General features: G+C 46.1%; 1 protein-coding gene across 1 annotated transcript in view; it reads right to left on the reverse strand.

Annotated features, from left to right (window-relative positions):
* LOC140106499 (ovostatin-like) overlaps positions 1-12,591 on the reverse strand; it is a 60,527-nt gene that overhangs the window by 30,674 nt on the left and 17,262 nt on the right. Inside the window, exons 2-3 of the mRNA XM_072130966.1 lie at positions 5,067-5,250; positions 1,288-1,444 (exon numbers count right to left, since the gene is read on the reverse strand). Coding sequence (XP_071987067.1) covers positions 1,288-1,444; positions 5,067-5,250 — 341 coding nt within the window. The remainder of the gene's footprint in view (positions 1-1,287; positions 1,445-5,066; positions 5,251-12,591) is intronic.

The raw sequence follows: 12,591 nt of genomic DNA on the forward strand, positions 1-12,591 counted from the left end.
ACACAGCGCATCAGACAATCAGTATCTAGTGGTACGGAAAGAAGTACAGGCGGTCCCCTACTTAAGAACACCTGACTTATATACGACCCCTAGTTACAAACGGACCACTGGATGTTGGCAATTTACTGTACTTTAGCCTTAGGCTACAATAAACAGCTATAACAGTTATCACAGGTGTCTACAATGAAGCTTTATTACTAATCCTGGTTCTCATGACAATCCAACATTTTTAAAATCCAATTGTCACAGAACCCAAAAAAAATTTGGCTGGGGTTACAATGGTAAAGTATACAGTTCCGACTTACATACAAATTCAACTTAAGAACAAACCTACAGACCCTATCTTGTATGTAACCCGGGGACTGCCTGTAGTAGAGGCTGGAATAGTAATATTAAGGTACGGAGTTTGCAGCGTCTCCCGTGGCCCGGAATTGGATCCTCGCTGGCTTGGCTTGATTACTGGCAGACGGGAGCGCTGTGGCACAGCGGTACTCAAGCCAAGCCAGCGAGGTCACTTCTTGCGACCAAACAATCTTATTGGGGCACTGATTTCCCCGCTACCTCGGTAGAGCTGTATGGTCTCCTATCTACACCTCAGACGGACGCTACCCACCACACTCTGATCAGGCAGAATACTTGTGTTAACTGTATGGACCTGAGGAAGGGTACAATCCGACCCGAAACGCGTAGTCCGAACTATTGATGTTACATTCCACTGCTTTGTTGAAATAAATAAATTGCCTGAATGAGAAGCGCGTCCTGGAATCCTGCTTTCTCTCCCTATCCCCATACGACTTTGGATTGTTGGAGAGCCTTAAATGAGTTGACTGCACTTCCAAGGGTCACTACACACATCCTACTGTGCAAGGCATCATGGGAATTGTAGTTTTAGCATTTAGGGGGAAAAACAAACTGCACACACGCACACTCCAGGTAATAAACCATGTCGGCTGATTGGTCAAGGGACTATAATCCAAACCAGTCCAACAGCTTTTGTGAACTTGACAGCATCCTCCTTGAAATTACTTACATTTCGGAGGGTTAGGAGAAATTAAGTGTTGCGTAGTATCTTGCGACATGTTTGCCCCACCAGGAAAAGACACCTTGTAGCCCCTCATTTGCCCAGATTTGGTCCTAGTCTATATCACAGAACTTCCCCGATTGAGCATTTTCAAAATGGGTCAAAAATTTGGTAGAACACGATGCCATCCAAGATGGTAGCAAATTAGGTCAAATGTTTCAGGCATTTGAAGTTGAAGACCTATTCCCCCCCAATTCCCTGCTTACCTTGCTGGTCGGGCTTGTATATGGGTTTGTCCATTTGAAACCTACAAGTTTCGGAGGCAGATTTCAAGACCACAGTTTTACGTTCCCTTAGGTCTGTATTTGCTCCTTTCGCGCAAAAGATGATGGCCACAGGAACGGGTTCAGAAACAGAGGGAACCTGGGGTATGAACAACAAGCCATTCACGTCATTCGTCTCTCTTTACAAGCCAATGTACAAACGTGAAGTAGTCGGGGACAGACATGTGGCAGCCATACACGTAATCCCGACACAACTGTTCTCCGGCGTCAGCCGTGTGCCAAGAACTCAGTCAACAATAGAGTTTATTTAGCAGATTAACATTGTTGACGTTTCTAATATAAAACCGGATTATACATGTAATGAGAACATATAAGGGAATTAAAGAAAAAACGTTGTTACCATTATACCCGTAGTAGCACAAGGATTGCAATATACATGTTGCGCAAGTTTAAAACAAATTAAAATGGCTTCAGTTTCTGAATCTCCCCCACAGTTCTCCATGACCATGTTAAGTATTGGAGCAGCACCATGTAACACATTAAGAGTCTCGCCTTATGCACTAGGCCCAACAATTGCCCAAACTAAGACCATGTAGACAGGATAAGAGTCATAGTACCGTGTCCTTATGCAAAGAATAGGAGTAGTAGTAGCACTGTGCAGGATAGGTGTAGTAGTATTGTGCTTATACACACAGTATAGGAGTACTTATAGTATGGTGAAAGTGCATATATACAGTATAGGAGTACTTATAGTATGGTGAAAGTGCATATATACAGTATAGGAGTACTTATAGTATGGTGAAAGTGCATATATACAGTATAGGAGTACTTATAGTATGGTGAAAGTGCATATATACAGTATCGTGCTAAAGTAGTAGTAGTAGTAGTAGTAGTAGTAGTAGTAGTAGTACACAGGATAAGAGTTGTAGTTCTGTGCAGTGGCGTACCGACCGCGGTCGCCATTGAGACCGGGCCCATCGGACGGGGGGCCCGGACGACCGTCTCAATGGCGACCGCGGTCGATACGCCACTGGCAGTCGGGCAGGGGCCTCCGTCCGTCCGGACAGGAAGCTCCTGCCCGTCACTGAATAGTGCTCGATGCGGCAGTAAGCGGCCGCTCGAGCACTATTACTGGAGCGATGTGGCCGGAAGACAACCCCGGCGCACATCACAATATTTGGGCAAGAATATGTGGTAATTAATTGTGGGGGGGGGGGATATGTAATAATTAATTGTGGGGGGGGGGGGGGCGAATATGTGGTAATTCATTGTGGGGGGCAGAATATGTAATAATTCATTGTGGGGGGCAGAATATGTAATAATTCATTGTGGGGGGGGAGAATATGTAATAATTCATTGTGGGGGGCAGAATATGTAATAATTCATTGTGGGGGGGGAGAATATGTAATAATTCATTGTGGGGGGCAGAATATGTAATAATTCATTGTGGGGGGGGGGAGAATATGTAATAATTCATTGTGGGGGGGGAGAATATGTAATAATTCATTGTGGGGGGGGGAGAATATGTAATAATTCATTGTGGGGGGGGGGGAGAATATGTAATAATTCATTGTGGGGGGGGGAGAATATGTAATAATTCATTGTGGGGGGGGGAGAATATGTAATAATTCATTGTGGGGGGGGGAGAATATGTAATAAATCATTGTGGGGGGAGAGAATATGTAATTATTCATTGTGGGGGGGGAGAGAATATGTAATTATTCATTGTGGGGGGGGGGAGAGAATATGTAATTATTCATTGTGGGGGGAGAGAATATGTAATTATTCATTGTGGGGGGGGGACAGAATATGTAATTATTCATTGTGGGGGGGGGGATTGTAATGATTAATTGTGGGGGGCAGAATATGTAATAATCACTGAAATATCAGTTAGCAGAAAGGGTTTTGAGGTTTGTTTGTTAGGTATAGTTGGGGAGGGGGGGCCCCCATTAGGAATTTTGTCCCGGGGCCCAGTGGACTCTAGTTACACCACTGGTTCTGTGATATGCCTTCACATATACAGTATAGAGTAGGATAATTATGTGCCCATACATACAGGATAGGAGTTGTAGTACTATGCTGGTCCAGTCTATATAGACTAGGAATAGTATCCCTCATATATACAGGTAAGGAGGAATAGTACTGTGATATGTGTACACATATGTAGGGTAAAAGGAGTAGGACAGTGTCATGTCCATGCATGGAGGATAGGGGAAGTAGTAGTAGTACTGTGCTGTGCCTATATACAAACAGAAGTAGAGTAGCAGGACTGTGCTGTGCCTATATACACACACAGGAGAAGAGTAGTAGTAGTACTGTGCTGTGCCTATATACAAACAGAAGTAGAGTAGTAGTAGTACTGTGCTGTGCCTATATACAAACAGAAGTAGTAGTAGTACTGTGCTGTGCCTATATACAAACAGGAGTAGAGTAGTAGTACTGTGCCTATATACACACACAGGAGAAGAGTAGTAGTAGTAGTACTGTGCTGTGCCTATATACAAACAGAAGTAGTAGTAGTACTGTACCTATATACAAACAGGAGTAGAGTAGTAGTACTGTGCCTATATACAAACAGAAGTAGAGTAGTAGTACTGTGCCTATATACAAACAGGAGTAGAGTAGCAGGACTGTGCTGTGCCTATATACACACACACAGGAGAAGAGTAGTAGTACTGTGCTGTGCCTATATACAAACAGGAGTAGAGTAGTAGTACTGTGCCTATATACAAACAGAAGTAGAGTAGTAGTACTGTGCCTATATACAAACAGGAGTAGAGTAGCAGGACTGTGCTGTGCCTATATACACACACACAGGAGAAGAGTAGTAGTACTGTGCTGTGCCTATATACAAACAGGAGTAGAGTAGTAGTACTGTGCCTATATACAAACATAAGTAGAGTAGTAGTACTGTGCCTATATACAAACAGGAGTAGAGTAGTAGTACTGTGCCTATATACAAACAGGAGTAGAGTAGCAGGACTGTGCTGTGCCTATATACACACACACAGGAGAAGAGTAGTAGTACTGTGCTGTGCCTATATACAAACAGGAGTAGAGTAGTAGTACTGTGCTGTGCCTATATACACACACACAGGAGAAGAGTAGTAGTACTGTGCTGTGCCTATATACAAACAGGAGTAGAGTAGTAGTACTGTGCTGTGCCTATATATACACACACACACACACACAGGAGAAGATTAGTAGGACACGTGATAGGAGCTGGACTTTACTTTGCCCATACTGTTAATACAGAATAAGTAGACACAAACAATATGGAGTTGTGACTGACGGGGGCTATATCATGTTGCCAAAGGTTCCAGTTCAGCTGCACCCGTTACCCAACGGTTAACATAGCGGCCCACATTTACTAAGCTCAGTGCAGTGTGTACCATGTGTAGAGTGGCGCACTTCCTTCATGAATATGGCGCCATTTTTTTTTGAGCGCACCTTTAACATGGGGCGTGTAACACACTTCTGTTGGACTTTGCATGATAAATCTGACACACGGACTGACGGAGCACCGGAACACCGCGTCAGGTATAGTGCAGCGTGCGTCACAATGGGGTCTCAGAAACGTCCTAAATACCTGTGCAACCTGTTTGCACCAGAAGAACATACAAAGTCCAACAGAAAACTGGCGCAAGGTCCTTAGTGAATATGGGCCGGTCTTGGAGTGCGGCAGGATTCACATGTGCGAGTCCAGCTGCAGCAGACAGGGGTACAAAGCTCAATGCACTGACCAGTCGATGGCCACTTACCGTAAAAGCACCGCACTGGAAGTACTTTGAGGGTTCGGCATCTTCCGCTATGATGCTGATGTTCTGTCCGTTATGTTCCAGCACTACAGTGATGCCCACGCGTTCAGTGACCCCCACAAGGTTTACACAGACTTTTCCTGTATCTCCACTGATCAACGAAACCGGGGTACTGATGACGAACCCACTAAAGGAAAGAATCAAGAACGGCAGGTTAATACGTTTATGAATTATGCCCCCCCAAAAATCCCACAATCCAGGGGCACTAACGTAAAACATTACCATAGTCACAGTGCCTGGATCTGTATTTGTTATCCGTGGCTACCTTCTGTCTACAATCAATAGGCTAATGAGTCAGAAGGGCTGGGGGGGGGGGGGGAGAGTTTACAAAGCCACTCCATGCTGTAGCTTCATAAACTGTTAGACTGTACAGAAGCATTCTGCGTGCTGTAATCTCAAACAGTTGAATGAAGGGGAGTGCTCATGCACAGTGTAACAGCCTGTGAAGCTACAGCACAGAGGGGCTCTGGTAATGCCCCGCAAGATCTTCAGACTTTAAAAAGCTACAATCCAGTAGAATTAATGGCAACTAAAGTGCATTGATGCAGTGAAACACGTGTTTAAGTGACCAGAAGCCTAATCCGAAAGGGAGCAGTGGACCAGAACTTTCCACGTATTCCAGTAGTACATGAGATATATATAGACTATTGGCAATGATTTTTGGTTTACATCCAAATTGAGAAGAAATAATATAAGATCAGTTTCTCGGTTGGCAGTGATGACATCAGCAAGATAATCCATTTGGAAAGACAAATAGACATATGGTCTTGTGCCATCTATTGTCGCATCCAGAGATCGTGTTTACGCCTATACAAGCGTCTACGAGTTCTCTCCTCTCTCCCCTTATCCTGGCCGTGGGGCTGCAGCTAGAAGGTCATGGCCGCGGAGCTGCAGCTAGAAGGTCATGGCCGGTAGTGCTCCGGTCACATGACCTTGGACAGCAAAGTCGCAACCAAGCGGCATCCTCACCGTCTGCATCGGAACTGTCCGTATGCTCACACAGAGCCAATCGGCAATTGTCACACTGACAGCCCGATCCTGTATTGTGACAAGGGTCTCATACAATAAGCCCTGTGTCACAGCAGCCCCTAAACACAGTGCTCATATTGAATGCTGTGCTTGCAGAGGGATCGCGTGACATCACAGAGATTCCCCGAGCAGAGGGGTTGGATGCATGCAGAAAAGATGCAATGTGCATGCAATATCTAATGGTACAAAGAATATCAATGGTTAAAAACATTTTAACTCTGGCTTTACATCTATTTACAGCAACCACTTAGCCTATGCATTGGCAGGGGTGTTGCATACCTCCTTGGCAATTGAACGAGCCGCCCACAGCTCAGCTAGTAGTGCATGGCTTTCAGAAGGACTTAAGGCAAAGTGCTTGCTGCTATATGCAGTGTCCACAGAGACAAGCTGTCCACAGTCCTGGCTATTGGAACCAGGGTTGGTGCCGGACAAAGTACATTACATAAGTACCATATGGTTGGTAGCCATCTCCTTTGGTCCATAGTAAGGCATGGTGTCATGTCCTGTAATCCAGTCCTTGCACCAAGGCCTGAAATTTGTCCGAGGACACATCACCTAGGTGGCATAATCATAGTCATATTGCATACAATATGGTATACTGCCATCTTGTGATCTTACCCTGGTGTGCAATGTCACAATTCAAACACCCCCGGCCCCCTAAAGACCCGCGGTTTACAGAGGCCACACAAGTACGAAGCTTTGGTTTGATGCACAAGCCTGCAGTCAGGATTTGACAAATACAGATGGACGGTCCGACACAGCTACAAAGCCAGAGGGTTAATGCAGGTATATAGTATTGATTACTATATTAGTGTAAAACATCTCATTGACTGAACAGCTTATCAAACATTACACAATTTGGTTGCTACCTTTAGTAGCAAATATAGCAATGTCCTTTTCCTGAAAAAGTAAGGCATGATATGCATAACATCATTAAGAGAGTGTCCTTTTTGCCTGAAAGGGAAGGCAAAATATGCATGGCAAATCAATTAACACCAAGAATGTCCTTTTTACTTAAAAGGGAAGGCATAAAGTTCATAAATATGAAAAATAATAATAGTCCTTTTTCATTAGCGAAGTATTGACTTTTAGCCTCTGAGGGCTCAAATGCATTAGAGTCCACACTCTCAGCACAGTCCTTAAAGAAGTGAAAAAACAATAGGATCTCCTCGAGATGAGGGACACAGTCCTCAGTGGCAGGTAGCTCTGCGTTCAGCATAGAGGGATGCTTTCAAGCACAACTGGGGCAAGTTGAAGGAAAGTTTCTTGACTAATGAACAAATAATGATAGGGGCAGAGTCCCAGGATAGTCTCTGGCCCTATGGGACATGTGGGCACAGCCCAACTGGGAGAAAAAGAAAAAGTATATGTACAAGGTACCCGATTGTGGGCTTCAGTCTTCTTGTTCATCAAGTTCATGAAAATGTATCTGTTTAGGGCCATGAACCTTACCCTGGGAAAGCTGGTACTCTGCAGGTATGCAGGGGCCTTTCCTTTTGTCTCCTGCCGAGAATATCTCCGTCTCGTCATCATCAGCCACTGGAATGATTGGTGCAGGCGCCTCAGGATCAATGGTAGCAACAGAGTCATCCTCCATGGGCAGCAGTACAGGCAACAGGGGCAGAGATAGTGTCCGTATTGGTGGCAATATCCACACCTCAGTCTCAGTTCTTTTTGATTCCAGGTCTTCTGTGACTCTGCGGGAGTCAGGCACTGGCCGGCCCAGAAGTCACGAGAGGTGGCTTGCTGTAAGGAAGTATAGGGTGGTTTCCTCCTTTTTGAGGGAGAAGTCACTTCCAACTGTCGCTCAAGCATTTTGCTCATGGTGTCTACCAGGATGGTGACCTGCTCTGCCAGGACTGAAACTCCTTCAGACACTGGGGGTGGTGTTGCAAGTTGGACTGGCCACATTTTTGGTGTATCGCTCGTGGCCAAGACTTGACTTCACGGAGGGAAGGCCCCTTTAACTGCCCGGTCAGCATGCTCACTTTCTGCTCTTCTGTGAGAGGGTATAGGGTGAAGGTAGCTAGCATTTTTGCCCTAAATTTGGAGAGACCGTGTGTAGCTTCCCTTAATAGAGGGATAACCAAGTGGCCCTGAGGTAGTAGGGTATAGTCAGGGGCATAAACATGGTGGCACTGGTGGTAGCAGGACTAGGTGGACTATCTGGCAGATTCCGGCACCCTGATGAAGGCTCTGGTGAAAGGAGTCACTCCAGCACAGTGTTCCCTTCCTGATACGACATGGTCGGCCCGGTATTCCTGAGATTTGAGGGGCTAGGAGGCGTAGCAATGTCCATGTGATAATGGGGGCATAGGCCCTTTAAGGTACAGTAACTTTTCCTTAGGAGGTGATCCAATATACACCTATCTTGGGAAATAATCTCTCCCCCCTTTAACTTCCCCAGGGCACTCACACAGGCTCAGGCGCGGTGACAGGACAGCTCCAATGTACAATGGTCCAGTCTCACAGACGGTTGGCAGGCAGGAGAGGCTCATCGAAGGTCAGCAGTGCTTGAATGGTTGGTGCGCGTGGTCAGCAGGCTTCCTGGCAGCGTGCGCCTTAATCCAAGATGGCCGTTTAACCTTCTTTCTAGCGGGATCGCTGCGACTTCCCCCTCCTTCGCGAGTTATTTTGCGCCACATACAGTGGGTGGAGCTTGGTCCGTGCGCCAGTGAATTTTGGCGGGATGGAACTTCATGATGCGTAGCACAGAGTTTGCAGAAGTTAATGCTTTCAGTGCTGCAGCAGCGCTCTTACAGTAGATGTTGCAGAGCACACACAGTTCTTTGCAGGAATTAACCTCATAGGTGCTGGAGCAGCTCTCAAGGACAGGACAGCAGAGTTACACAGTACACTTGAACAAAACAACAGTTCAAAGTGCCAGTATAATGCATAGAAGGAGATATCCTGTTCGTGATGCCACTTGCAACATTCTCCACTGGGGTCGAGCCTTTTCTTGAGGCCTGGAGGCAGCCGGGGCCCATAATACCGGAGTGGCTGTCTTATGTGGCCTTGCTGTGGTCACAGTGCTTGGTATGGGGACTGAAGGGCTATCCCACAGCCTGGCAGGTCTCCAGCAGGTGGTGTGTGTAATAAATATGGAGGGAGAGGCTGTTGCAATAGGTTTCCACCTAAGGCAACCCCTGAGGTGTATATCGGAATCCCTGGATGGTGGATTATAGTGAGCCTGTGATGGGGAGACAGCCAGATTCAGTGATTACAGATCTGGGTTTATGAGGGATTGGTCCCGTCAGACTAATCCGATTGGCTTCTATGAGGTGGTAAGTTCCAGGCGGGGATGTTGTATATCTGGACTTTTCAAAGGCATTTGACAAAGTGCCAGATAAAAGGTACATAAAATGAGACTACTGGGACTAGGGGAAAACCTGTGTATTTTGGTAAGTGATTGGATTAATGATAGAAAACAGAGGGTCGTCATTAATGGCACATTTTCAGATTGGGTTGACCTTACCAGTGGAGGCCACAGGGGTCAGTATTGGGGCCACTTTTTAATATTTTTATTAATGACCTTGTAGTGGGTTTACACAGTCAAGTTTCAATATTTGCAGATGATACTAAGCTGTGTAAAGAAAGATGCTGATAGTTTAGCATTACAGAGGGATTTGTAGAAGCTTAAGGAATGGGTGGAGAAGTGGCTGATGGCCTTTAATGTAGATAATGTAAAGTTATGCACTTGGGCCATGGAAAGAAAAAGTATAATTATGCTTTAAACAGTCAATTACTTGGTAAAACTGCAGCTGGTTCAGCAGATTCTCATGATAAAGACATAGTTTTGCCCTTATACAAATCCCAGGTCAGACCACACATGGGATATTGTGTACAGTTTTGGGCACCAGATTCTAAAAAGGACATAGTAGAAATAGAAACAAGATTACTAGGGGAATGGGGGGGGGGGTAGAATTCGGATTACTAGAATTTGGGATTATTCAGTTTAGAAAAAGAGGATTGAAGGGAGACCTCATTACAATGTACAAATACCTGAAGGGCAGTACAAGGATCTCTCCAAAGATCTTTTTATACCTAGGCCTGTGACCAGGACAGGGGGTTCTACCATCACCATAGACAGGGGGCATCCACTACACCTAGAGGAGAGGAGGTTCTACCATCACCATAGACAGGGGGCATCCACTACACCTAGAGGAGAGGTGGTTCTACCATCACCATAGACAGGGGGCATCCACTACACCTAGAGGAGAGGAGGTTCTACCATCACCATGGACAGGGGACATCCACTACACCTAGAGGAGAGGTGGTTCTACCATCACCATAGACAGGGGGCATCCTCTACACCTAGAGGGGAGGAGGTTCTACCATCACCATAGGCAGGGGGCATCCTCTACACCTAGAGGAGAGGCGGTTCTACCATCACCATAGACAGGGGACATCCACTACACCTAGAGGAGAGGCGGTTCTACCATCACCATAGACAGGGGACATCCTCTTCACCTAGAGGAGAGGAGGTTCTACCATCACCATAGACAGGGGGCATCCTCTACACCTAGAGGAGAGGAGGTTCTACCATCACCATAGACAGGGGGCATCCTCTACACCTAGAGGAGAGGAGGTTCTACCATCACCATAGACAAAGGTTCTCTACTGTAAGAGCAGTGAGACTATGGAACGCTCTGCCGCAGGAGGTTGTTATGGCGGACTCTATGTACACGTTCAGGAGAGGCCTGGATGCCTTTCTGGAGAGCGAAAATATCACATGTTATGGGGAAAAAACATTTGTTTAATTGAATTAAAGGTTGAATTTGAGGACTTGCGTCTTTTTTCAGCCTTATATACTATGATACTATGAAATTGTGCCTCTTAATTTGGCTGATGTGCAATTCCATGTGCACAGAGTCCCTACATGTCATGGCCTATAGCATAAAACTTTATAGAGCTTAAATACCTTATTCCCAAGACTCCTGAAACTTATAATTAACCCATAGAAGTCATAATTTATTCTTCTGCCCAATAAAACCCCAACCCTAGAATTCTGCTGGGCGTGTCCAGGACTGGATCAGACTCGTAGATTTCTAGTGATTTGGGCACGGATCATCTCTGCACAGATGATAAATTATCATATATGCTGATGCGGGGATTTCTCACCCGATATTCACAGGTGAGAAAACCTGCAGAACAGGAAGCCTGGGCGGAGGAGGGAGTGAGCGCGGAGCCGGGCCAGGACCCAAATACTTGTTCTGCTTATGTACTTAGTATAGATTGTGCACATGGAGAACACAAGGCTGGAACGTGACGCGCTATTACTGATCCAGAAATGTATTATGTAACAGGGGTTTCATATAGCAAACACAAGAAACTGTGCAGGGACGGCCAAGAAGGAAAAGTGCCCGACTCCAGAGGACAGAAACCTCGGGTGTAACCTTTGGGATCAGCGGCATTATATTGGCACCATATGGAGTATTATTTTAGCTACAATACTAAACTAAAATACTGCAGGTTTTCTGCCAAAACATAATTTCCAGTAGGGCAGTGTTCACACCTTGTTACTTGTCGTACGTTGTACAGACAGGTCAGGAGGATTCAGATGTGTCCTTACATTGTATGGCACAGATATATCCTGCAGTATGCCTATACAGTGGGATGTGTCGCCTACCCTCCCCTGGAATGTGGGGGGAGGATTCTACACGATGTTCCCCCAGTGATGTCACTGTCCTAATATGGACAGTGGCATCACCAGGTCCTCCCTCCTGCCATCTGCCATGTGACGCATGCGCTCGGTGGGGCTGTGGGGATAGATGCAATATGCTGCATCCGCTCCCTATAGCCATCCTCCGCTGATACGTCGCTCAGGCGGAGGCTGCAGGAGGAAATGACGTAGCTTGCAACTGCAACACCCTCGCCGATGCAATGGCGAGGTAGTGTTTGCGAATACGTCCCACCTGCATATACCCACATCACACTACATGGTTCTGATAGGACATAGGGGTATTGCAGTGGTGAATCCTGCCTGGCAAGGCAGAGGTTAAGTATTTTGTATGATGCAAGATGCTGTTGTCCAATGATATGTGTTACATCCTGTGCTCTGTAAGCTGAGATGTGATTGGAGGAGTAGCCACCACCTGACCAAAGGGAGGTAATAAAACCTCTGGCCAGGAATGTGCTGGATGATTATTCTAGTGTGGAATCCTAGAGATCAGTGAGTGAGTGAGAAATCTCTGTCTAGTCCATACCAGAGCAGGAAGAGCCTAGCCCCTGCCTCTGAAGAGTGGAGTATTAGACTAGAGGTAGTGTAGTGAGGAAAAGGGGTATCATCTTACCTTTAAAGGTGATACCTGAAGCCCTACAGGACAAGCTGAAGCTTCCTACCAGGACACAGCTGCCTCCCAGCCTGCCCTTTACATCCAGGCTGGTGAACTATCTCCTGAGGCTCCCTCCAACTCACATCTCAGCACTCCATCTACCT

The sequence above is a fragment of the Engystomops pustulosus genome, chromosome 11 (genome assembly GCF_040894005.1).
Source record: "Engystomops pustulosus chromosome 11, aEngPut4.maternal, whole genome shotgun sequence".
NCBI lineage: Eukaryota > Metazoa > Chordata > Amphibia > Anura > Leptodactylidae > Engystomops > Engystomops pustulosus.